The sequence below is a fragment of the Chiloscyllium plagiosum genome, unplaced genomic scaffold, assembly GCF_037043375.1.
Source record: "Chiloscyllium plagiosum isolate Xiang-an unplaced genomic scaffold, Cpla_swu_hap1 HiC_scaffold_7, whole genome shotgun sequence".
Taxonomy (NCBI): Eukaryota; Metazoa; Chordata; class Chondrichthyes; order Orectolobiformes; family Hemiscylliidae; genus Chiloscyllium; species Chiloscyllium plagiosum.
This window is the reverse complement of record NW_028270145.1, coordinates 24,168,518-24,196,325: the sequence shown is the minus strand read 5'-3', so window position 1 is coordinate 24,196,325 and position 27,808 is coordinate 24,168,518. Positions and strand designations below refer to the sequence as shown.

General features: G+C 45.5%; 1 protein-coding gene across 3 annotated transcripts in view; it reads left to right on the top strand.

The window, feature by feature from the left end:
• The window catches only part of LOC122551395 (disco-interacting protein 2 homolog A-like), a 282,532-nt gene that overhangs the window by 104,763 nt on the left and 149,961 nt on the right, over positions 1 to 27,808 (top strand). For all 3 annotated transcript variants that reach the window (XR_015757618.1, XM_043693215.2, XM_043693216.2), the window contains exon 3: positions 20,075 to 20,218. Coding sequence is in view for 2 of the 3 variants with exons in the window: in XM_043693215.2 (XP_043549150.1) it covers positions 20,075 to 20,218 (144 nt within the window). In the remaining variant the exon portion in view is untranslated. The remainder of the gene's footprint in view (positions 1 to 20,074; positions 20,219 to 27,808) is intronic.

Below are 27,808 nucleotides of genomic sequence, written 5' to 3'. Positions count from 1 at the left end.
TACACTCTCCTGTCTGTCTGTCTGTCCCTCACTCCCCTCTGTCTCACTCCAGTTCGACTGGGGCAATACAACCATTATGGGCTAGGCTAAACCGAGAACAGCCAGGGAATTCCTAGAGGCATGGCACTCATCCACAGATTGTCTCAACAAACACATCGACTTGGGCCCAATATACCAGTCACTGCAGCGGACAACTGGAAGCGGCAGATACAAATCACTATAAATGCCGGAGGAAACATCACAGAAGCGCTTCACAGGAGGCTCCCAAGCACTGAGGATGTCACCTGGACAGGGGACGAAATGTCTGCAACACAAATTCCCAGCTCGGCGAATAGAACCACAACAATGAGCACTCAAGCTACAAATCTTCGCTCAAACTTTGAAGAGACTGCACAGGAATTCTCAGAGGCCTGGCATTCAAACTGGAACTCCATTAATAAACACATCAATTTGGACCCATTTACCAACCTCTCAGAAAAAGAATCGGTAGTGATATCACCCACCAGAACAGACCAAGACACACAAATAACAAGCAGGACAGAATACCAGCACTTCAGAGTTACTTAGCAGGGTGACGAAATTTCGGAGAACAAATCTTCTAGCTCAGCGAACAAACTTAAACCGTAATATGGACATTCATCAAGATGTCACCATCTATTTCACCACATCCTCTATCTTTCATGTCCTTGTCTACAGTAAAAATAGATGCAAAATACTGGTTTAGTTTTGCCCCCATCTCCTGCAATTCCACACATAGGCTGCCTTGCTGATCCTTGAGGGACCCTATTCTCTTCCTAGTTACCATGTTGTCCTTTATGTATTTATAAAATCCCTTTGGATTCTCATTTTTGAAGGCTGCTCATGTTCCAGCCTTGCCTTTTTCCTTGTGAACTACTGTCCCCAAACAACCTTTGAAAGCTCTTGCATAATACTGTCAAAATTGGCCTTTCTCCAATTTAGAACTTTTAACTTGCAGATCCTTTTTCATCACTATGTTAAAACTCATAAAATTATGATTGCTGGCTCTAAAGTGCTCCCCACTTACACTTCAGTCATTTGTCCTGCCTTATTCCTAAGAGTAGGTCAAAGCTTGCACCTTATCTCGTAGGTACATCCACATACTGAATCAGAAAATTTTCTTGTACACAACTAACAAATTCCTCTGTCTAAACCATTAGCACTGATCCAGTCTGAGTCTGTGTCTGGAAAGTTTGAAGTCCCTTACCGTAACTACCCTGTTATTCTTTCAGATTTGTTTCTCCCTTTCCCTGCTGATTGTTTGGGGTTCTATCATACAATCCAAGTAAGGTGATCATTCCTTTCTTAGTTCTCCATTGCAGCCAAATAACCTCCCTGGACGTACTGCTAGGAATATTCTCCCTAAGTATGGGTACAATGCTTTCCCGTAACAAAAACTCCAAACACCCTCTTCTCTTGCTTCCCTCCCCTCTCTCACATGCACACGCACAAGCACACACACACACATGCGCGCTCTCTCTCTCTCTCCTATACCCTGTAACATTTGTTTCCTGGAGCATTAAACTGCTAATCCTATCCATCCTGAGGTCACATCTCTGTAATTGCTATGATATCCCAGTCCCATGCCCTGAGCTAATCTGCCTTCTGTGTGTGGCCTCTTGCATTGAAATAAATATGCTTTAATTTACCTTGTTCTCTGCTTTGTTCCTGCCTGCCATGACTGGCTTGACTTACTCCTTTTCCCAACTGTATCAGTGTCCGAGTGATCTCTTTCCTCACTATCTGGGTCCAACATCACAACACACATCCCCCGCAACACACTTGCACACACCCCACTGGAGCAGCAGTGGGATAGCCCCCACCCAGTATAGCAACCCCCTCCATGGCAGGACATCTTCCCCTGGTACATCAGTCCCCATCCAAGTCAGGTGCAATCCATTCCTCCTATACAGGCCACTTGCACCCCAGAAGCGATTCCAAACATGTGAACTATTCTCCCCTGCACCAGCTCTTCAGTCATGCATTCATCTGCTCCATCTTCCTATTCCTCCCCTCACCACCTTGTAGCACTGGGACGAGAACACGTCACTACCCTTGAGGACCTTCTTTTCATATTTCTGCCTAACTTCCTATATTCTCCCTTAAGAATCTCATCCTTTTCCCTTTGATGGTTCCAATGTGCGCAATGACTTCCTGCTGATCCTTCTCCCTTTGAGAATATTCTGCACTCTCTCTGAGATATCATTTGATCCTGGCACCGGGCAACATACCATTCTGATTTCTTGCTGTCTGCAGAAAGGTCTGTCTGTGCTTCTGATGAGAGAGTTCCTTTTCACAATCGATCGCTTGGAACCTGATGTATCCCTCATTACATTAGAGCCAAACTCTACCAGAAACTTGGCTGTTTGTGCTACATTCCCCTGACAGTCCATCACCCCGACTTTTTCCAAAACAGCACACTTGTTTGAGATGAGGACAGCCACAGGAGAATCCTGTACTCCTTGCCTCCCTCTCCTGCTAGAGTTAACCTATCTACCTGACTCCTCTGCAGTTTTTCTCCCTTCCCATAATTGCCAACCACCACTCCCTCTAGCTCCTGTAAATTCCTCCTGGCCTCTAGCTATCGCTCCAGCTGATCCATGCGATCTGAACCAAACTTTTGCAGATAGAATAATCAGTCACATGGTTAAAATCACACAACACCAGGTTATAGTCCAATAGGTTTATTTGGAAGCACTAGCTTTCGGAGCACAGCTCATTGTCAAGTGGATCGTCTGTGAAGGAGCAGCGCTCCGAAAGCTAGTGTTTCCAAATAAATCTGTTGGACTATAACCTGGTATTTTGTGATTTTTAACTTTGTACACCCAGTCCACACCGCCACCTCCAAGTCAGTAATATGGAAACTCTTCCTAATCTCTCACATCAGACAGGAAGAGCAGATCACTCTGAGAATGTGTATAGAATATAAGCAGGGAAAGAGTTAAGTTCTGAGGTTTAGCTGAGCATAATTCAGATCAAATAAGAACTTAAAGTTTACAATGGGCCGCTGGAGGCAAGGGTAATGGGTTAACAAGGTGGAAAAGCATTCATTAACAGTATTGGAAGCATTCAGCATGTAAGGACAGTTTAAGAAGAAAATTATTCGTATGTGAAGCCAGTTAAGGTTAGGATCATTCGTTGTGTAACACCAGATTACTTTAATCTTTGCTATTGACACTCGCTGATTGTAACTGTCACCCAATCAAAATGTATGTTGCCTTATCTGGATGCTTCTCTCTATAAAATGACTATATAATTCAATAAGAAACTGCTTTTCCAGAGAAGCTCTTGTCTCTCTGCACATAGGTGACCATTCTCTCTCCCTCCATGGCCTGGAATAAAGATGGAGGTTAAGCCATACTGTGCCTCTGAGCGGTTGTTTCGATTGATACAGGGATAGGGAAACGGGATGACAACTCCACTAAATGCCATTTTTGCTCCTTAACAATCTGCAGACCCAGAGAAGAGCACTGTCTTACTGCTCTGAAAAAAGTGACTCAGGCTAACTTTATACCTATGTTTTATATTTTTAAAATCTAACAGAGAGAGATCTCAATAAAACATATAATCAAGAAGGAACCCACTCTATTTCTGTAGACTTACAGCAAGGTTGCATTTAAAATCTATGCCTTTATCTGTTCCTGCGCTGTGAGCTCTCCCACACAGGTTCCAAGCTCAGCTGTGAAATTTGCTGTTTGTTTTCTTTGACAGACTCAAATGTCCAGCGATACTTGAACTCAAACAGCAAAGGCATTAGCTGTGCAGATTTGCTGCTGTGTCAGACAGCAATGTAGGTTTCTTTCTCTGACCATGTGGACTCTGCCTTTGTGACTCTTCCTCCTTTTCAAAGTGCTGTTGTTTTGATCTTTTTTTTCCCCCAAAAAAGTTCCAAAACCATGACTAAGCTTATAAAACACTAATTACTGCTCCTGGAATTGAAGGACATCACCACCAACACTTAAAATACCTCAAAAAAGGAGCAGCCCTTACATCTGCGATTGTTCTCCCATCCTTGTCCGGATTCAACTGCATCTGCCATTTTTCTACCTATGCCTCCAACTGATCTGTATCCTGTGACAATCATCCTTATCTTGCACAACTGCACCAATCTTTGTATTGTCTGTAAACTTATTAATTCAACAAGCTACGTTTTCCTCCAAATCACTTTCATTGACCACGAGCAGACGAGGTTTCTGTATTTAAGAAGAATTGGTGTTTATCACAATTAAATATATTCTAGGTACAGATAATGAGCAGTTGACATATAACTGAGTTCAAACTCTCACCCCATAGAACTTTTGCTATATGGGCCAAGCAACTAGAAGGACAGTTCAGTGGTCCCTGATCAGAGTTAACTCAGATGATCCTTTTGTCTTGTCCAGACCTGCTCTTTGTCAATCTTCTTTCTCCAGGTACTTCCACTTGCACGGAGGAAGCAAGAAGCAACTGAAGCACAGTTGTCAAGTCTCTGATTTAATGGTTAAGAGCCACAGCTTATAGCAAATGATGAGGGGAAAATGAACTAGCTTCCTTCAGGCTTCACATGTTTTCGTAATGCAGAGAAAGGGCAACTCCATTTTCTGAAGTTGTGGTTTTTGACCAAACATTTGTATCCACAAGTTGTTCAGTTACCTGGCAGCCAATTAGTTAGTTTTTGACACCCATTAATAATGGGCGTTCAATGACTTGTTGCCGGTCAACTCTCCATTTACACACACCTTTTCACTCCCGCTTATCTGCCACCAGACTTCTCCTATTGCTTCTGCAAACAGCACTTATAATGAATATAAGATAATTTTGTCTTTGAAAAGTTCAATATTCTTGTCCACAATCCTTGGATTTTACAGTAGTCCTTTTCCCATTTCAGCCCACATTACAAAGTACAGTCAGTTCGAATATAAAGCGATTGTTCCATTTTTGTATGATCTTGCATTATAAGAAAATTGCACAAAAGTTGTGCCACTTAAACTAATGGGGCTAGATTGTGTTATAGACACTACAGATAAGGAAAGTTCACGTCTACCATTTCTTCAATTGCGGTAAAGCTAATTTGCCTTGAAAAAAGCACGTTGTTGCAGAACCGACTACAGAAAAGGTAATATTCTTGCTTCTGGGTCACTAAATATTTTACAACAGAAACAGGAATGGCTGGAGAAGCTGAAGGTATGACAGCATCTCTGGAAAGAAAGCAGACACTATTTTGGGTCCATTGACCCTTCGAAAATACAACTTCTCCAACAATTGCTGTTATCGTTTCAGATTTTCAGCATCTGCAATTTTGTTCTTTTGTTTTGTTTTCACAATGCATGTTTTAACTGGAATAAAGTTGCCTTCTTTCCTGGTGTAGTAAGTAATTGCTTTTGTTCCTTGGCAGCATTCCAGATGGTGCCATCATTGATGTCATTGTTAAGTCTACTTTTTAGGACTGAAATAGCATTTGTTAGAATAGCATGGCTGTTTTGCTCCATCTATTGGACCATATTATCTCTATCTACATTTGACATAAATCTGGTTTACATTGAAATATTTCAATTTTTATCTGGAATGATGAAGCTCTGTGTACAGATCTTACATTGTATTGCTTGCAACAGTTAGAGCAAGAGTTTAAATCTTCCTGTGTTAAATAGTACATAATGAATGTTATTTCCCTATGAATAGTCAGAACAATGCAACGTGGTACCAGTAATAAGTTGCACCTTAACTCTGTGGAGTCATTCTTTTGAGTGTTTGATACTGAAACAATTGAAGTCATAACACACAATAAGGTGGCAAAAGGTTTATTTGGATTTTGACCATTCAGTTGTTAAATGCCAAACCAAAGAATTGTTCTGTGTGTGGTATTTGTGTCCATGCAGAGTTCTGTTTGCTGTAATTTTGATTCCAATTTGTTCAAATGAAGTCAAGTTTACTTTGCAGAGACCAGATATATTGTTCATCATTGGATCAAAGAAGATGTGTTTGATTGAAGAATTTAAATTGGGAAATCTACAATCTGGAAAACGCAGAATAGGATTTGGTTGTTTGCACCTGTAACTGAATGCATTTTACTGCAAGGAGTGTGATGCAACTGTGATATCTTTGCAGAATTATACTCACTGCCACTAATGTTATAAAATTAGAATATTAAGTCTTTGAACAGTAGTGATGTGGAAACCTTTCTGATGATAGCATGACATTTAGATGGTAAATGAAAAGTATTGGCATGTTTTGACTGTTAGTCCACATGTAAGGAAGAAAGGAGAGTCTGACCCAAATAAGCCAAATTTCTAATAGTTGTGCATTATTTCCATATGGTTGTGTAGATCCCAATCTATCCTGAAAGCTTGGTTCCCAAGAATTGATGGTAGCTCACCTAACCACAGTTCTCTCCAGGTCAGCATATTATGTTGCATAATTGTGTTGTAAGAATACTGATCTCCAAATTCTAGTCAGTGCAGGTTTAGCTGTGCAGGATTCTGAATGAGTTGATTGTTTTGCTGAGATGATACGTTGAACAATATTAAAGGGCTCTAGACTGTACCTGCTTCCCATCCAGAAAGCTGTGGATAAGTTTCATTTTGGAGAAGAGAGTAGATAGTTTCTAACTTATGTTTTGCTATTATCATAGCCAATATTCATCACTTCAGCTTTATGGCTCTTTGGATGAGGGTTTCTTGTTGTTCTGAGTTTGAATCTGTGTCAGCAAAGATTGATCATATGCATAGTAACGATGAATAGTCTAATCTGTTTGCAAGTACTTAGTTAGTCAGTGTGATCATAGATAGCTCTTGCCTTTTTTTAAATTGTCTGATATGATAAATAGAAGCAAGAGGTTGGGGTGTCATCCCGTTCCCGCCTCAGTCAAAGCAAAACACTCAAATGCAGTATGGCTTTACCTCCCTGATCTTCCGGGTCCTGGAGGGAGAAAGAACGATCGTCCATATGTAGAGAGACATGAGTTCTGTCTTCTCTGGATAAGCAGTTTCTTAATGAAATATATAGTCATTTACAGGGAAGAGCATCCAGATAAGGCCACCTACATATTAATGAGGTGACTGTTACAATCAGCAAGTGTCAGTAGTAAAGATTAAGCAGTCTACAGTTACATAATAAATGTTCTTAACCTTGTTAACTGGCTTCACAAAATGAATACTTTTCCCCTCCTTAACTGACTGCTGCTTTTTCTTAAAGGGCTTTATATAATGAAAGCCTTTTCACCTTGTTAACTCAGTAACCTTGCCTCTAGTACCTCATTGTTTATTGCAAGTTCTTATCTGATCTGAGTCATGCTTAGCTGAATCCTTTTGTTTCACAAAACTTAACTCTTTCCATACCTGCTCATACCTTATGCACTTTCTTGGGGGTAGGGGGGCAGGTGTGCAGGAAAACAATTTGAGAGACTATTTACATGTTGGAGAAGTCTTGCCATGTTGTGTTTTTCAAGGATAAAGGATTCTAATCCGTATTAGCAGAATTACATGGGAATTATAACGTAGTAGCAGACTTGTTAGACTATCCATATTGTGTTGGTGTTGCTTTACCATGTGAGCAGCAGCCCTTAGTCAATGTACTGCTATTGTTGGTCATCTTGTCTATCTTGAGAATCTGAACCCTTGGATTTCTCTGCTCGTGTATCACCCAACCCCTCCTATTCAAATAGCTGGTTTACTTTATTGAAGCCAAATGTTCAACTTTTCACTGACACTCCCACTTCAGATTCCAAAACAAACACAAATCTTAATGTGACTGTCCTCTGCTACCAAGTGAGTGCTGAATGTTGGAGACCTCATGGTTCAGTTGAGGCATTACAAACACTGCCTTCTAGAGTGATTGTTAAGAAATGCTAGACCAATATTTGGAAGAAGAGTGGCAAAATTCTCCTTGTTGCCCAACAAGTGACAACACTACATCAGATAATTTGATCATTACTTCTTTGTCTCAAGATCTTGCTGTGCTAGATTTCTGAAATTGCAGCTGTGACTACACTTCAAAAGTAGTTAATTGGCTGACAAGTGCACAGGGTATTCCATAGTTGTGCAAATGCGATATAAGTGCAAGCCATTATTCTTGCACTGACAATGAACTACATCTGCAACTTTGTGCTTCTACCACTCTTTATCATTCTCCTCTTTCTGCTTCATTTGGTTTTCATTTGATTACTATGCTTGCTATTACAGCGCTTGTAAATCCCTCTAGCTGTATATTCAAATCATCGATGGAACCAATGGAGATAAAACATTTAGAGCAGACATGTATGGGCCACATATATCCTTGACCTGCCACTCTTTCCAACAAGGTCTTCAGTGCATTTTCCTCACTTTCTCTTGTTTGCATAATCCTTCACATTAAGTCGTCATCTTTTTGTCAGAGATCAGAATTTTTGCTAGTTCAAGGACATGACTACATCCACTGAATTTTGTTGATCCAACAGATGATCACTCCTCGAAGAATGGGTTGAGCCAAGTTTTGTTTAATTCTGGACATGCATTACAGGTGTCCAAGAGTGAAAAATAACCCTCGTAACATGTGGAGTAGTAAGGGTTAGCTGAACTTGTGACCAGCAAGTAATATCAAGCTGCTTAACATGGTGCAAGTGGATATGATCCAGGCTGACTTAAAAATTGACCTTTACAGATCTTAAATGTTTTGGTAGTCCTTGCTCATCTGGTGCATGGCTGCAGTGAGAAACTTCAAATTGCTAATGATATTTCATTGGTTTTTTTCACCCAAGTGTATATGTACAGCTGGAAATAAATTTTGGTGGAATCCGCATCCTTTTTTCCTATTGCTGCTGAGGAGAAACACTGGGCAGAACTCCAGGGAAGTTGATGACAATTCAGATTAAGCGCTTAAATTTGGCCATTATTCTGGAAGGATTGCTTTTTATTTGAACAAGAATTGTTGATGGTCAATTCTTTTTGTCGTCATCTTAATACAGAGGTCAGCTGATTGAACAGTTTGTTGGGTGGTATGAAATTTTAGTAATTTTTAGAATTTGACAAACATTAGCTTCACATTTTACTGTAGTGATGCCATATACGTGTTAATTATTGTCACCTTGTCAGAGGGACTGCAGCAGCAGGTAGATAATTCACTGCCATGTTTTTGAGACCTATAAATCAATTTAGTGCAGTAATAACTGTGCAGCGAGGGAGTTCAATGGTTTGCTATGGTGCTAAGACTTTAGTACTTTGCTGTTCGTTAATTAGAATCTACGTTTTGAACAGTGCCTCCTTACTTTAAAATAGGCTTTTAGGCAACCGGCTTGTTTTCCTTTCGCATTCGGAACCACGTTAAATATTTTCCCCTTTATTGTAATGTTTGAGGAAGAAATGATGGAACATCGCATTAAGTTCTTGAAGCACTCAAAAGCACTCAAGTGCAAATATTGTTACATGTGGCAGAACACAACCATAAAAGAATGGCTGTATTCAAAAAACAAAAAATGGCAAAGTTATTAGAATATCTCACTCCTCTTCAAGCGGTGTGGTATCTTTATGTCGACTTGAACAAACATAATCTGATGTTTGAGTTGATTTCTCACCTGATAAACTGAAAGTCTGAAAATGCAGCACACCACCTCATTGTACTCCATTGAAGTGCCACCTTATATTATGGGCATCTTCTGAAGTGCACCTTGAACTGACAGCATTCTCAATTAGAGACTAGAATGCTACCAGTTAACAAGCCTGACATTTTGAAGCAACACATTGATGAAGATCGGAAAGTATCTGTCAGTTTTCTCACCTCCATTGCCTTGAAGGTTTGTATTTTTCTTGGATAGTTAAAATCTTGTCTACTTAATAATAGTTATTAATGCGTACCTGAATTTACCTACTCATTTCATCCTGATTTTACATTACATTGTTTGATCTAAACATAGTGTTCCAGTAATAAAGTTAAACCTTTGCTCTACTGCAACTGAATCCAGAAGGATCATTCTGTAAACATTCAGTTTAATCCTAATGTTCTTGTCCTATAATACTACCCCATCACAGTTTAACCTTACTCTTCAATGTTTATACATGTGTACTTCCTGATGAATCCAGAACATTTATTTCTCAATCTTGATCCAGCTGCAATCATGTTTTTAATTTTTTCATAATTTTCAGTTTTAATTATTAATTTATTTGTATTGATTTCCCAGTTTTCTTGAATTCTGCAAATTTTGCATGTTTTTACTTGGGATTTGGAATCAGGTTGGAAATGTCTCCTCCAGTTGATCCACTGTCCATGACAGTGGCAGTTTTAAGGACATGTACCAGTGTTCTTGATTGGAGGCGAACATCGTGGTGCTGAAATGGGTAATCTGCCGAGGTGCCATTATCCTTTTCCCCCAAAGTGATGACACAAACTCCTAGCATTGCATTAAATAGGAGCTGTGCTGTGTGATACGACGTTGTATCAAGGTCTGATGTCAGCATGTTGGAGAAGGCTGGCATGAGACTTGAGAACAATGATGGTGTGGCCATATTGTAGAGAAAAACCTGTTTCTCTCTTACTGAAATAGTTGTAAGGTCAGGTACAGGATGATAAGAACAAAGAATAAATAAAATTTACAGCCCAGGAACAGGCCCTTCCGCCGTTCAAGACTAAGCCGATCCAAATGTACTGTCTAAACCTGTTGGTCAATTCCTAAGCATCTGTATCCCTCTGCTCCCCACCTATTCATGCATCTGTCCAGACACATCTTAAATGAATCTGCCGTGCCTGCCTCTACCACCTCTGTTGGCAACGCGTTCCAGACGCTCACCACCCTCTGTGTGAAGTACTTGCCACATGTATCCCTGTTAAAGTTTCCACCTCTCACCTTGAAAGTATGACCTCTCGTTATGGAATCCTTCACCCTGGGAAAAAGCTTGTCTCTATCCACACTCTCTGTACCCTTCAAGATCTTGTAAACCTCAATCGGGACCCCCGCAATCTCCTTTTTTTTCTAATGAAAACAATCCTAACCTACTCAACCTCTCTTCTTAGCTAGCACCTTCCATACCAGGCAACATCCTCGTAAACCTTCTCTGCACCCTCTCCAAAGCGTCCAATACTTTTGGTAATGTGGCGACCAGAACTGAACGCAATATTCTAAATGTGGTCAAACCAATGTCTTGGACAATTTTAACATGACTTGCCAGCTCTTATACTCAAATCCCTGCCCAATTAAGGCAAGCATACTATATGCCTTCTTGACCACTCTATCAACCTGTTCAGCAACCTTCAGGGTACAATGGACCTGCATTCCCAGATCTCTCTGCCCATCAACTTTCTCCAAGGCTCTTCCATTCATTGTATCATTCGCTCTAGAATTAGTCTTGCCTAAATGCATCACCTCACATTTGTCTGGATTGAAATCCATCAGCCACTTTTCCGCCCAATTCTCCAGTCTATCTATATCCCCCTGTATTCTTTGACAGTCCTTTATGCTTTCTGCTACTCCACCTACCTTTTTGTCATCTGCAAACTTGCTGATCATAGCAACAGTGCTCTCTTCCAGATCATTTATGTATATTACAAACAACAGTGGCCCCAACACTGACCCCTTTGGAACACCACTGGTCACCTTTCTCCATTTAGAGAAACTCCCTTCAACTACTATTCTGTCTCCTGTTGCTCAACCAGGTCTTTATCCACCTAGCTAGAACACCCTGCACACCATGTGACTTCACATTCTCCATTAGTCTACCATGGGGAACCTTATCAAATGCCTTACTAAAGTCCACATATATGACATCAAAGCCCTTCCTTCATCTATCAACTTGGTCACTTCCTCGAAGAACTCTATTAAGTTGGTAAGACACGATCTTCCCCCGCACAAAACCATGTTGCCTATCACTGATAAGCCCATTATTTTTCTGAACATAAATAGATCCTATCCCTCAGTACCCTCTCCAGCAACTTTCCCACCACCGAAGTCCTCTCACTGGTCTGTAGTTACCTGGAATTTCCCTACTACTCTTCTTGTACAGGGGGGCAACATGGGCAACCTTCCAATCCTCTGGCACCTCACCTGTATTTAAGGATGCCGCAAAGATGTGTCAGGGTCCCAGCTATTTCATTTCTCGCATCCCTCAGCAACCTGGGATAGATCCCATCTGGTCCTGGGGATTTGTCCACCTTAACCTCTCGACTACCCAACACATCTTCCCTACTTATCCAGACCCAACGTGATCCAGACTAATCAAACTTCTATCTCTAATCTCAAGATTCATCATGTTTCTCTCCCCAGTGAACAATGATGCAAAGTAATCATTCAGAATCTCACCCACTCTCTCTCAGGTTCGACACTCAGCCTTCCTTCATTGTCCCTTAGTGAACCAATCCTTTCTCTAGTTACCAACTCTCTTCTTTTATAAGAATAAAATGTTTTGGGATTCTCCTTAATTCTGCTCGCTGCTAGTTCATGACCCCTATTAGTCCGCTTGATTCCTCGTTTAAGACTTATCCTAATCTTCTGATATTCCTCCAGGGCCTGTTCTGTTCTTAGCTGCCCAGACCTTTTCCTCTTGGCTAGTCGTACAATTTCTCCTGTCATCCACAGTTCGCAAATCTTGCCCTTCCTATTCTTTGCCTTCCAATGATGCACCTGGAACAAGGCCAATGACTCTGCTCCATCTCCCAATCTTGTAATGTACTGATTTATATTAGTCCCCATACTGTCCACAAGGATGCCTGGTTATATCTTAATACACTCAGCCACAACATCCAAGTATTCTCAACTCAAGTATCCACAAGTGGGTGATGAACTACCAGAAGGCCCAGGCTTTGAAAGCTTCGACTGAGGACAGATTGGGAGAGCATTATGTAACCATGATTAGAGTTGTCCAACCTTTGAGAAAGCAGAAATCCCAATGATTAAAGAGATCTGAATCAGCTCACAGAAAAACTGGTGAATAGTGGTTGACACTGCAGTTCCTGTGTTGATTAGCAATGTCACTTCTACCTTGACAAATTTAATGCATTTGCTGTAGGACAGTCCTTATCGTTATACATAAGACAGCCTCTTTCTGAAGGAACTTTGGTGTTTGCCTGGCTTTCAGGATATTTAAGTAACGTAACATCTAGTGGGAAGTAATGCCTTTGCACACAGATGGAGTATCTGAGTCGAGCAGCATTGGTGCCTGTGTTTATTGTCTTGTTAGAAGTGCCCAGCCCTGTCACAATTCCAACACTTCTTTGGAACATCCTTTTGGTGGGATCAAATACAGGGTTTATCATGAGATAAGACAGCAAGAATTGGATCTGCGCTTGCTGTGCAGAAATCTGTTGGACCTGACTTTTCAGCCTGAGGTTTCCATTTCCATCCATGTTGGCAGTCAGCTCCCTGCTGGTATCCTTTTTTTTCTGGTTTTTGGAGACCATTTTTTTTCCAAGTTCTGGATTTTTGTGAGCCTGCATTTCGAAGAAAGACAATTGAAGTCTGCCACTCTTCAGCCTCTTCAGCTCCATCTGGACATGTCCATCACTCACTGCTTTTAACAGGTGGCCCTTCAACTGCCTGCTCAATTTGATGGAGATATCCTGGAGACAGACACGATGAAACAACTTCATGGATGCACAAAATGTCCTTTCATTTGGATTTCTTGTGTTCCTCTGCTCTAACTGTCAAGATACTCTTGCCCCCTAGAAGCTGTTGTCAGAACCTCAGATCTGCTGAAGACATGTTTGAACATCTGTACCTCCTCTTCTACTTACTGATAGACTTTCTCACACTGATGTTCCATCATGACTGCCAGCTACCTACTTCTGCTGCCCCTGGATGCCATGTCTAGCTGTATGTTTTCAATCCATTCTTTAGTTTCTGGATGATTGGGTGTTTCTGGTTTTCCCCTGAATCTATCTCATTTCCTATTAAACAACAACTATTGGAAGGATGTTGTGAAACTTGAAAGGGTCCAGAAAAGATGACAGGGACGTTGCCAGGGTTGGAGGATTTGAGCTATAGGGAGAGGTTGAATAGGCTTGGGATGTTTTCCCTGGAGTGCCAGAGGCTGAGGGGTGACCTTATAGAGGTTTATAAAACCATGAGGGGCATGGATAGAGAAAATAGTCAAGGTCTTGTCCCTGGGGTGGGGGAGTGCAGAACTAGAGGGCATAGGTTTAGGATGAGAGGGGAAAGATATAAAAGAGACCAAAGGGGCAACATTTTCAAGCACAGGGTGGTGTGTGTGTGTGTGTGTGTGTGTGTGGAATGGGCTGCCAGAGAAAGTGGTGGAGGTTAATACAATTGCAACATTGAAAAGCCATCTGATCTGGATGGGTGTATGAATAGGAAGGGTTTGGAAGGATATGGGCTGGGTGCTGGCAGGTGGGACGAGATTAGGTTGGGATATCTGGTCGGCATGGACAAGTTGGAGTGAAGGGTGTGTTTCAGTGCTGTATGTCTCCATGACTCTAAGTATAATGTCCACTTTCACTTCCTTCCAATGTCGTGTCAAGGAAATGACTCTGAAGAGGCATGTGGTAGCTCTAAGTTTGGCCTAAAGGAATTATTCTGACGGCTAACACCCGAGTCTGCAATGATCCAGCTTCAGCCTCTTGTCAAAGTCAATGCCAGTTTAAACTCTTCCACCATCTGCTCCAGCTCAGCCAGGTGTCTTTCAACTTTAGTCCCTGTGTTTTGATACCTGTGTTGTGGATTTAGCCAACTACACTAGAAATTTAGGGGAGATTTAAGTATTCTGAAGGCCCAAAGATGACGAAGGAGGAATTCTTCATTCAACTGGCATTTGGTCATTCCAAATATGAAGGAAAATTCAAATTAAATTTGGCAGTGTTTATGGAATTTATTTGGAATTAGGTTTTTGATTAGTATGGGGATCAAGGGTTATGGAGAGATTGCAGGCTAATGTGGCTGGAAAGCATAGCCATGATCGAATGATGAAGGACACTTGGGCCTAATTGCTGCATTCTGCTCCTAAATCTAATTGTCTTATTCCATGACCTGACGTATGATCATCTTTCCCATCATGCCTCCTTGCCTCAAAGAGAGCTTGACACAGCAATGTCCATTTAACTGCTGTAGTTGCCATCTCTCACTTGCTGGTGGAGATTCTGTTACGTGTGATTATCCTGAACAATCACTTGAGTTACCTCCCTGAGTAAGCCCATGCTTGAGTTGAAGCACTAATTTTTGACAGATATATTTAATACATCTGAATCTGATAACTAGTTTTTTGCAAAACATAACACTTATAAAAACAAATGTGAATAAAGGTATCTGAGCTTTTCAAGAGGGGACAAACCTTGTCTCCTGGTAATACTTATGCAGGAAGTGTGTTTGGGAAACTGCTTCCCATGGTTGTAGTGCTGCAAAATGACATTGCTTGACTCATTATGTTGCTATAAACAGTTTAAAAGTAGTCCTTGAGAACAACTAGAACAAAATTTATTGCAAAGTACCGGAAGTTAATTTATGTGATGGATTTCATAAGAGCAGCTCTGCATTGAAAGCAGATGGCATGTGCAACTGGAAGAAAACAGTATGTACAGTGTATTTGTCAGCAATGATGTGGTGGTGCCAGTGTTGGACTGGGGTGGACAAAGTCAGAAGTGTCTCAACACCAGTTTATAGTCCAACAGATTTATTTGAAATGACAAGGTTTTGATGCGCTGCTCCTTTCGGTGAAGAAGGAGCAGCATTCAAGCTTGCAATTTCAAATAAACCTGTTGGACTAAAACGTGGTGTCATGTTACTTCTGACTTTGGAAAATATGTTCAAGGAAAGCATTTGCAGCTGCGATGAAAAGGGAATGGAGGTATTTTAGTGAACATATCTGGAACAAGAAGAGAATAAAGACCTGGATTAGAATTGCTCCACAATGAACAATGAAAAAATGCAACATGGGGGACACTGAAATAAAATAACTATTATTACAGCTCGGGAAGTGATTGCAGGGCCCTGTGCTGAGATCTTTGTATCCTCAATAGTCGCAGGTGAGGTGCCGGAAGACTAGAGGTTGGGTAACGTAGTGCCACTATTTCAGAAAGGTAGTTAAGAAAAGCCAGAGAATTATAGACCAGTGTGCCTAACATCCAGTGGTGGGCAAAAAGTTGGAGGGAATCCTGAGGGACAGGGTTTACATGTATTTGGAAAGGCAAGGACTGACTAGCGATGGCCAGCATTGCTTTGTATGTGGCATAGTGTATCTTATTAAGTTGAAGTATTTTGAACAAGTGACAAAAAAAATTGATCAAAGCATAGCAGTAAACATTGTCTATATGGACTTTGGTAAGATACTTGACAGGGTTTCTCGTGGTAGACTGGTTCGCAAGATTAGATCACAGGGGTAACTAGTCATTTGCATCCTTTTGAAGGTAGAAGGCAGAGGATGGTGGTGGAGGATTGCTTTTCAGACTGGACGCCTGTGACCAGTGCTGTGCCACAAGGATCGGTGCTACTTCCACTGCTTTTTGTCATTTGTATAAATGATTTTGATGTGAGCATATGAGGTATAGTCGGTGAGTTTGTGGATGGCACAGAATTTGGAGGTGCAGTGGATAGCCAAGAAGGTTACTTCAAGTACAATGGGATCTTGATTAGATGGCCCAGTAGGCTGAGGTTTGACAAGTGAAGTTTAATTTAAATAAATGTGAGGTGCTGCATTTTGGAAAGGCAAATCTGGGCAGGACTTATACACCTTTATGGTAAGGTCCTGGGGTGTGTTGCTGAACCAAGAGACCTAGGCATGCAGGTTCATAGTTGCTTGAAAGCGGAGTCGCAGGGAGGTAGGTTAGTGACTAAGGCGTTTGGTATGCTTTCCTTTATTGGTCAGAGTATTGAGTGTAGGAGTTGGGAAGTTATGTTGCAGCTGTATAGGACATTGGTTAGGCTACTTTTACATTACTGTGTTCAATTCTGGTATTCCTACTACAGGAAGGATGTTGTGAAACTTCAAAGGGTTCAGAAAAGATATACAAGGATGTTGCTTGGGTTGGAGGGTGTGATTTATTTGGAGAGGCTGAATAGGCTGGGGCTATTTTCCCTGGAGCATCAGAGGCAGCAGAGTGATCTTTATAAAGGTTTCTAAAATACTGAGTGGCGTGAATAGGCAAGTCTTTTCCCCAGGGTGGGGAGTACAGAACTCAAGGGCATATGTTTGGAATGAGAGGGGAAAGCTATGAAAGGGACCTAATGGGCAACTTTATCACACAGAGGGTGATACGTGTATGGAATGAGCTGCCAGAAGTAGTGTTGGATGTAGGTACAATAACAACATTTAAAAGGCATCTGAATGGGTATATGAATAGGAAGGGTTTAGAGGGATATGGACCAAGTGCTCACAAATGGGACTAGGTTTATTTAGGATACCACATTGGCATGGACAAGTTGGACCGAAAGATCTGTTTCCATGCTGTATAGTTGTATGACCTTACTAGAGCGTGAGCACTTAATATGGAGAATGTTGCAATAGATTGAGGAGACAATAGAGAAAAATGCTCAAGTTTGAGCTGATGCTCCATTTGAGTCCTTTGAATTAACCTGCAAAATTCCAGAGGCTTCTATGAATGTTTGGGACTCCAGTTCTGCCACATTGTAGTTTGCAGCTGTACTTTACTTTTATATATTAAATGTATAGAGATAGCTTGATAATTTGTGGCAGAAGTATATTCTTGAAACACAAATTAGCCATAGTTTTAAATTGAATTCTGCCATTTTGCTGTGGGACTGCAAAGTCAGAATGAATGGCCATTTATGCTTTGTTTCAGAGTTGGTAGTTAGGCTTGTCAGTCTTGATTTCCACAGTCTGAGATTAAAGCTATTTTTTTTAAGTTTTCAGTCATTTAACAAAAGTAAATCTCTTATAACACCACAGTGGAGTCATATAGCATGAAAATAGGCCCTTCAACCCAACTTCTCTGTGCCAACCAGGTTTTCTAAACTGACCTTGTCCCATTTGCCTACATTTGGACCATATTCTGACAAACCTTTCCAATTCATGTACCTGTTAAAATGCATCTTGTGTGAGGAATATGCTTCCTGCTAAATCTTCAGAGTTGTCGAACTGTTCATGTTTATCCCTTGAAGGACATTTTTGATTTTTATCTGGGCCTGAACAATTTACGGCATCTTTCCAAAGAATATGATCAGTAAGTATGAGCTAAAATGGAGTGACAGAATCCTATTACCTCAGTCAAGATAATGTGACCTCTGACCTTAAATTTAGTTCAATTCAGTGTAACTTTACTGGAGGATTGCAGATTTAAGTTACATGAAAATTTCAGTTTGGTTTAAGTGGAAGAATTCCTCTTCTTGTCAAACACGGTCTTGGACTGGGGTGGACAAAGATTAAAAAGTCTCAACACCAGGTTATAGTCCAACAGGTTTATTTGGAAGCACTAGCTTTTGCAGCGCTGCTTCTTCAGGTAGTTGTGGAGCAGGATCATAAGATACAGAATTTATAGCAAAAGGTCACAATGTCATGCAACTGAAACAATATATTGATCAAACCTAGATTGCTGTTAAGTCTTTCATTTCAATTGCAACTGTACTTGATTTTTGAATAACTCCAGCCAGTTCATCATGCTTCAAGCTTCGTATGTATTGTTAAGTATTAATCCAAGAGGTATGTTAGGATCTTAATTCTACTGTTTCTTCATGTTATGTACAAATTCACATCTGTCTGGTGTAGTCTGGAAGTAGTCTAATACAAGTTGTTGGGAAAAGAAATATCTGAAGACTTGTTTGAGAACTGATTTGAAAATTCAAAGCTACTAATTAGTCTGTAGTCTTTGATTCATCCTTTCAAAAGAGTATCAAGTTATGCAATGTGGAAATAGACCCTTTTAGACTAACTCCTCTGCACCAACCAGATCCACGTGCCAGCATTTGGCACATATCCCTCGAAACCTTTCCTATTCATATATCCATCCAAATGTCTACTAAATGTTGTAATTGGGTTGATGGTTATTTTCCAAATTTAGGCCACAATTAATATCATTTAAAGCTTTAATTTGACTTTGGGAAATTCTTAATCTGTTCAAAGTTTGTGAGAAGATTTGTGGCTCGGGTGCTCGTTGCTGTGGTTCTGTTCGCCGAGCTGGAAGTTTTTGTTGCAAACGTTTCATCCCCTGTCTAGGTGACATCCTCAGTGCTTGGGAGCCTCAAGCACTGAGGATGTCACCTAGACAGGGGACGAAACGTTTGCAACAAAAACTTCCAGCTCGGCGAACAGAACCACAGCATTCTTAATCTGTATCTCAATCGATTGCTTTAATTGTTTTTTTCCGATTTGTGAAGTTTTTATGATTGCTTCATGGGATATGGGTGTTGCTGGCAAGGCTGGCATTTGTTGCAGATCTGAATTGCACATTTCTGTGCGTCTAGGGTCATTAACCTCAGCCCCTGAATTCTAATTCCAGGGACATTACTACTGTGCTGCCATCTTCCCATTTCAAATGCAAATATTAAATTTTGATTTAGGAGGGTGGGATCATGTTTGGAGGGTTGGTGTAGACTTGATGGGCCGAATGGCCTGTTTCCATATGAATCTATGAATCTACATTTTTTTTAAAAGCCAAAATATCATATCTAACATCGGAAGTGCAGTGAAAAGAAATGCTGCGTTCGTTCTGCCAGTAAGGGCAGTTGTGAAACACCGATAAATAGTCAAATTTTTTATGTAAGTTCGTGTTGTATAAATGAGGAATTCAGTGTCTGAAACGAGACGATACTGGATATAACACATTTGCTTATGCAGCCTTAGAGAGGCATTATTTAATGTAATTCACCATGTTTATTTGTCATTGTGAAGTTTTAGTGATGGGTTATTGAACCTGACTAGTGCACTGAAAGCTCCAGATTCCTGTTTAAGTTTACAACAAATGATCTGTCCTGACTTTATATCAAAACCAAACAAAATCTGTTATTAACACTCTAAAATAACGCTACTTAATTGAAACAAAGTCATTTCTACACTTAGTGGGGAAAAAGATGAAGAGGGTGGTTTAGATTACTGCAGAATTCTTACTTCTGTTTCCTAACTACCCCTCAAATCGAAGTTCTCCTTCAGCATGTATACTGAGGAATTGCATGTTCGGTGAACCAAAGTTAAATCGTACTTTTTAAAAATTCTCTCTAAAGGTGTGGATCCTTCTTTTCAAATTGAGTCCAGGCTCCCAGGACCGATCCAGCCTTCACCTTTTTCCTCCTCTGTCGCTTTTGTGGCTGCAACCAGGCAGCCCAAATCACGAGCCTCTAATTCCAGGGATGAACGCTATCGATCTGGTAAGTCATGCTTCTGCTCAGCAGAGGTGAGGAAAGATTGTCTTTGTTATAAAAATGTTTTTTATTGCCTTTAAATACAGAGGAATCTTGATTATCCAAACAACATGGTTGGGGAGTATTTTGGTTGGATAATCGAATGTTCAGTTAACACAGTTTAGCCAAGCATCAGGACCTTGCGATCTTTTTCGGATAATCCAGGTTCCTCTGTATTGCATTTCAAAAAATTTTATTGATCCAGAATTACATTGCTGCTATTTTCAACCCTACAACATGCCTTCAAGTTTCTTTAGCAGTCTTATAGAATTCTAACGAATCATTCCTTGGGGCCAAAAGCATCGTGGTAGTCTGATTCACTCAGTTGCAAATTAATCAACCAAGTGAATTTTCGCATTTCATGCCACCTTTGCACCGTTGTGATTTAGTTTTGACTTGGGGAAGAATAAAATAGTCCACTAAACATGGTGTCCTATATCTTAGTTTTTGTAAGGATTTGGGCAAATGAAGAAGGTAGTGGAGAGAATGTATCTTTTCCCTCTTGAGGTTTAACTTTCAACTTTTCCATCTGCTCACAAAACTCCAAAGGCAGAAAAATCTTGCGTTTATATATAGAGGAACCTTAATTACCCGAATGTCAATTATCGGAATTACGGATTATCCGAAGAAGATCCCAAGATCCCGTTAAAAATGTTACTGTACAGCAAAGAGGTGTTTCCAACACCAGTTGCAACTTTTGTTTACAATGATTAAAAGTGAAGTTGGCTTACTAAAATGCTGCTGAGAACAGTCCTGGACATTGATGGGAGGCCAGGCACCATCTCCAAATGACGTGTCTGTGTCTCGTTCTCTTACCCGCCTTCTCGTTCTCTTGCCCGCCTTCTCGTTCTCTTGCCCGCCTTTGGGGGCGCGCTCCCCCGCCGCCTTTGGGCGTGCTCTCCTCTCCCCCCCCCCCCCCCCCCCCCCCTCCCGCTGCCTTTGCGCGCGCTGTCTCCCCCCGCCCCGCCTTCACTCTCTTCCCCCCCCCCCAGCTTCACTCTCCCCCCCCCCCCCCCCCCAGCTTCACTCTCTTTCCCCCCCCCAGCTTCACTCTCTCCCCCCCCCCCCCGCCTTCACTCTCTTCCCCCCCCGCCTTCACTCTCTTCCCCCCCGCCTTCACTCTCTTCCCCCCCGCCTTCACTCTCTTCCCCCCCGCCTTCACTCTCTTCCCCCCCGCCTTCACTCTCTTCCCCCCCGCCTTCACTCTCTTCCCCCCCGCCTTCACTCTCTTCCCCCCCGCCTTCACTCTCTTCCCCCCCGCCTTCACTCTCTTCCCCCCCGCCTTCACTCTCTTCCCCCCCGCCTTCACTCTCTTCCCCCCCGCCTTCACTCTCTTCCCCCCCGCCTTCACTCTCTTCCCCCCCGCCTTCACTCTCTTCCCCCCCGCCTTCACTCTCTTCCCCCCCGCCTTCACTCTCTTCCCCCCCGCCTTCACTCTCTTCCCCCCCGCCTTCACTCTCTTCCCCCCCGCCTTCACTCTCTTCCCCCCCGCCTTCACTCTCTTCCCCCCCGCCTTCACTCTCTTCCCCCCCGCCTTCACTCTCTTCCCCCCCGCCTTCACTCTCTTCCCCCCCGCCTTCACTCTCTTCCCCCCCGCCTTCACTCTCTTCCCCCCCGCCTTCACTCTCTTCCCCCCCGCCTTCACTCTCTTCCCCCCCGCCTTCACTCTCTTCCCCCCCGCCTTCACTCTCTTCCCCCCCGCCTTCACTCTCTTCCCCCCCGCCTTCACTCTCTTCCCCCCCGCCTTCACTCTCTTCCCCCCCGCCTTCACTCTCTTCCCCCCCGCCTTCACTCTCTTCCCCCCCGCCTTCACTCTCTTCCCCCCCGCCTTCACTCTCTTCCCCCCCGCCTTCACTCTCTTCCCCCCCGCCTTCACTCTCTTCCCCCCCGCCTTCACTCTCTTCCCCCCCGCCTTCACTCTCTTCCCCCCCGCCTTCACTCTCTTCCCCCCCGCCTTCACTCTCTTCCCCCCCGCCTTCACTCTCTTCCCCCCCGCCTTCACTCTCTTCCCCCCCGCCTTCACTCTCTTCCCCCCCGCCTTCACTCTCTTCCCCCCCGCCTTCACTCTCTTCCCCCCCGCCTTCACTCTCTTCCCCCCCGCCTTCACTCTCTTCCCCCCCGCCTTCACTCTCTTCCCCCCCGCCTTCACTCTCTTCCCCCCCGCCTTCACTCTCTTCCCCCCCGCCTTCACTCTCTTCCCCCCCGCCTTCACTCTCTTCCCCCCCGCCTTCACTCTCTTCCCCCCCGCCTTCACTCTCTTCCCCCCCGCCTTCACTCTCTTCCCCCCCGCCTTCACTCTCTTCCCCCCCGCCTTCACTCTCTTCCCCCCCGCCTTCACTCTCTTCCCCCCCGCCTTCACTCTCTTCCCCCCCGCCTTCACTCTCTTCCCCCCCGCCTTCACTCTCTTCCCCCCCGCCTTCACTCTCTTCCCCCCCGCCTTCACTCTCTTCCCCCCCGCCTTCACTCTCTTCCCCCCCGCCTTCACTCTCTTCCCCCCCGCCTTCACTCTCTTCCCCCCCGCCTTCACTCTCTTCCCCCCCGCCTTCACTCTCTTCCCCCCCGCCTTCACTCTCTTCCCCCCCGCCTTCACTCTCTTCCCCCCCGCCTTCACTCTCTTCCCCCCCGCCTTCACTCTCTTCCCCCCCGCCTTCACTCTCTTCCCCCCCGCCTTCACTCTCTTCCCCCCCGCCTTCACTCTCTTCCCCCCCGCCTTCACTCTCTTCCCCCCCGCCTTCACTCTCTTCCCCCCCGCCTTCACTCTCTTCCCCCCCGCCTTCACTCTCTTCCCCCCCGCCTTCACTCTCTTCCCCCCCGCCTTCACTCTCTTCCCCCCCGCCTTCACTCTCTTCCCCCCCGCCTTCACTCTCTTCCCCCCCGCCTTCACTCTCTTCCCCCCCGCCTTCACTCTCTTCCCCCCCGCCTTCACTCTCTTCCCCCCCGCCTTCACTCTCTTCCCCCCCGCCTTCACTCTCTTCCCCCCCGCCTTCACTCTCTTCCCCCCCGCCTTCACTCTCTTCCCCCCCGCCTTCACTCTCTTCCCCCCCGCCTTCACTCTCTTCCCCCCCGCCTTCACTCTCTTCCCCCCCGCCTTCACTCTCTTCCCCCCCGCCTTCACTCTCTTCCCCCCCGCCTTCACTCTCTTCCCCCCCGCCTTCACTCTCTTCCCCCCCGCCTTCACTCTCTTCCCCCCCGCCTTCACTCTCTTCCCCCCCGCCTTCACTCTCTTCCCCCCCGCCTTCACTCTCTTCCCCCCCGCCTTCACTCTCTTCCCCCCCGCCTTCACTCTCTTCCCCCCCGCCTTCACTCTCTTCCCCCCCGCCTTCACTCTCTTCCCCCCCGCCTTCACTCTCTTCCCCCCCGCCTTCACTCTCTTCCCCCCCGCCTTCACTCTCTTCCCCCCCGCCTTCACTCTCTTCCCCCCCGCCTTCACTCTCTTCCCCCCCGCCTTCACTCTCTTCCCCCCCGCCTTCACTCTCTTCCCCCCCGCCTTCACTCTCTTCCCCCCCGCCTTCACTCTCTTCCCCCCCGCCTTCACTCTCTTCCCCCCCGCCTTCACTCTCTTCCCCCCCGCCTTCACTCTCTTCCCCCCCGCCTTCACTCTCTTCCCCCCCGCCTTCACTCTCTTCCCCCCCGCCTTCACTCTCTTCCCCCCCGCCTTCACTCTCTTCCCCCCCGCCTTCACTCTCTTCCCCCCCGCCTTCACTCTCTTCCCCCCCGCCTTCACTCTCTTCCCCCCCGCCTTCACTCTCTTCCCCCCCGCCTTCACTCTCTTCCCCCCCGCCTTCACTCTCTTCCCCCCCGCCTTCACTCTCTTCCCCCCCGCCTTCACTCTCTTCCCCCCCGCCTTCACTCTCTTCCCCCCCGCCTTCACTCTCTTCCCCCCCGCCTTCACTCTCTTCCCCCCCGCCTTCACTCTCTTCCCCCCCGCCTTCACTCTCTTCCCCCCCGCCTTCACTCTCTTCCCCCCCGCCTTCACTCTCTTCCCCCCCGCCTTCACTCTCTTCCCCCCCGCCTTCACTCTCTTCCCCCCCGCCTTCACTCTCTTCCCCCCCGCCTTCACTCTCTTCCCCCCCGCCTTCACTCTCTTCCCCCCCGCCTTCACTCTCTTCCCCCCCGCCTTCACTCTCTTCCCCCCCGCCTTCACTCTCTTCCCCCCCGCCTTCACTCTCTTCCCCCCCGCCTTCACTCTCTTCCCCCCCGCCTTCACTCTCTTCCCCCCCGCCTTCACTCTCTTCCCCCCCGCCTTCACTCTCTTCCCCCCCGCCTTCACTCTCTTCCCCCCCGCCTTCACTCTCTTCCCCCCCGCCTTCACTCTCTTCCCCCCCGCCTTCACTCTCTTCCCCCCCGCCTTCACTCTCTTCCCCCCCGCCTTCACTCTCTTCCCCCCCGCCTTCACTCTCTTCCCCCCCGCCTTCACTCTCTTCCCCCCCGCCTTCACTCTCTTCCCCCCCGCCTTCACTCTCTTCCCCCCCGCCTTCACTCTCTTCCCCCCCGCCTTCACTCTCTTCCCCCCCGCCTTCACTCTCTTCCCCCCCGCCTTCACTCTCTTCCCCCCCGCCTTCACTCTCTTCCCCCCCGCCTTCACTCTCTTCCCCCCCGCCTTCACTCTCTTCCCCCCCGCCTTCACTCTCTTCCCCCCCGCCTTCACTCTCTTCCCCCCCGCCTTCACTCTCTTCCCCCCCGCCTTCACTCTCTTCCCCCCCGCCTTCACTCTCTTCCCCCCCGCCTTCACTCTCTTCCCCCCCGCCTTCACTCTCTTCCCCCCCGCCTTCACTCTCTTCCCCCCCCCCCGCCTTCACTCTCTTCCCCCCCCCCCGCCTTCACTCTCTTCCCCCCCCCCCCGCCTTCACTCTCTTTCCCCCCCCCGCCTTCACTCTCTTCCCCCCCGCCTTCACTCTCTTCTCCCCCCCCCGCCTTCACTCTCTTCTCCCCCCCCCCGCCTTCACTCTCTTCCCCCCCCCCGCCTTCACTCCTCCCCCCCCCCCCAGCTTCACTCTCTTTCTCCCCCCCAGCTTCACTCTCTTCTCCCCCCCCCGCCTTCACTCTCTTCCCCCCCCCCCGCCTTCACTCCTCCCCCCCCCCCCAGCTTCACTCTCTTTCTCCCCCCCAGCTTCACTCTCTTCTCCCCCCCCCGCCTTCACTCTCTTCTCCCCCCCCCGCCTTCACTCTCTTCCCCCCCCCCGCCTTCACTCCTCCCCCCCCCCCCAGCTTCACTCTCTTTCTCCCCCCCAGCTTCACTCTCTTCTCCCCCCCCCGCCTTCACTCTCTTCCCCCCCCCCGCCTTCACTCCTCCCCCCCCCCCCAGCTTCACTCTCTTTCTCCCCCCCAGCTTCACTCTCTCCCCCACCCCCGCCTTCACTCTCTTCCCCCCCCCCCACCTTCACTCTCTCCTCCCCCCCCCGCCTTCACTCTTCCCCCCCCCCCCCAGCTTCACTCTCCCCCCCCCCCCCCCAGCTTCACTCTCCCCCCCCCCCCCCAGCTTCACTCTCTTTCCCCCCCCCAGCTTCACTCTCTCCCCCCCCCCCCGCCTTCACTCTCTTCCCCCCCCGCCTTCACTCTCTTCCCCCCCCGCCTTCACTCTCTCCTCCCCCCCCCGCCTTCACTCTTCCCCCCCCCCCTCCCAGCTTCACTCTCTTTCTCCCCCCCCCCCCAGCTTCACTCTCTTTCCCCCCCCCAGCTTCACTCTCTCCCCCCCCCCCGCCTTCACTCTCTTCCCCCCCCGCCTTCACTCTCTCCTCCCCCCCCCGCCTTCACTCTTCCCCCCCCCCCTCCCAGCTTCACTCTCTTTCTCCCCCCCCCCCCAGCTTCACTCTCTTCCCCCCGCTGCTCTCGCGCTCTCTCTCTCTCTACCCCCCTGCCTGCTCTCTCGCTCCCTCCCCCCCGCTCTTCTCCTCTCCCTCCCTTCTTTCTCCCTCTTCTCCTCTCCCTTCTTTCCTTCTTTCTCCCTGTCTGATGTAACAAACACTACATCAGACAGGCAGAAAACTAGCCTCCAGGATACATGAATACCAACTAGCCACCAAAAGAGCTGACCCGCTACCACTAGTATCCTTACAGACAAAGAACACCACTTCGAGTGGGACAACACATCCATCCTCATGCCAAACAGCAGCTCGATTTGGGAATTCCTAGAGGCCTGGCATTCAAACTGGAATTCCATCAATAAACACACCGATTGAGAGCCATCTACCAACCTCTGATAAAAAGAACCGGATATGATATCCCCTATCTTAAGAGAAAAAGACCTGTAGTTAGAAAGCGGGACATAATAGCGGTGCTTCTGAGGAAACTGATGCTGATACCAAGTATGGTGACAAAATGTCTAAAAACAAACATTCCAGCTCAGCGCGCAAACTTTATAGCCTGAACGAATTTCGTAGATGCACAGATATTTCAAGTCAGAAGGAGGCTGTTTGTCCCACTGTTTTTGCACAAATTGTTGAATGAGTGACTTAGTTTATGCCATTCTACCACCTTGTCTCTGTAACTCTGCACTATATTTCCTTTCAGATAGCGGTCTCGCTCCCTTTTGAAAATCTCAATTGAATTGCTCTGCACCACACTACAGTTGTTGCTGTATGAATAAGTTTAGACTCTTATCACTTTGGCTTGTACTGATTATTAAATCTATGTCCTCTAATTCTTGCTGCTTCCACAAGTGGTAAAAGTTTCTTCCCAACCAATCTGTCCAGACCCTTCGTGATTTTGACTAAGTTTTTGCTGAGTTGCCTTTTCTCCAAGAAAAACCATCTGTCGTCTTCACTGAAATTCCTCATCCATGGAACCATTCTTGTGAAATTTTTCTGCGATTCCTTTAAATCATTCACAGATTTCCAAACATATGGTGCCTAAAATTGAACGCGATACTCTAGCTGAAGTAGAATTAGTGACCAGTGTACATTCAGCATCATGTCCTTGCATTTGTACTCCAGTCTCCAGGAGTACAAATCCAGGATATTGTATGCTTCATTACCTTCCAGTTCATGACACGTGCATATACACTTCCGGCCTCCTTGCCACTGCACCCCCTTGAAAATCAAAACTTTTATTTTATATTGTTACTCCCATGTATTTTGTATCAAAATGCATAATTTCACATTTCTCCACATTAAAACCCATCTGCCACCTGCCCACTCATTCCACCAACTTGCCTGTGTTCATTTTTATCACACTTTGTCTGCCTCACAATTAAGTTGTTCCAGGTTTTGAATCATCTGCAAACTTTGGAATTAAGGTGTGTGTAATTTTATTACAGAAAACACAAGAACCCCAACACTGACCTCTGAAGAAATCCACTCTAAACACCCTACCCCAAAAAAATTCCATTGACTATTATCTGTTTTCTGTGCCTCATTCAGTTCCTAATCCATGTTGATGTTTCTTTTTTCCCCATGAGCTATAACCTGGCTCATAAATCTCTGATGCACACTGTATCAAACATCTTTTTACAAGTCCATGTTCACCACATTAACAGCATTGCCTTCATTAACCTCTTTTACAATCTGTTACTACATCCTCTTTTTGACCTTTATACTATTCAAGTATGTGAATTACTCC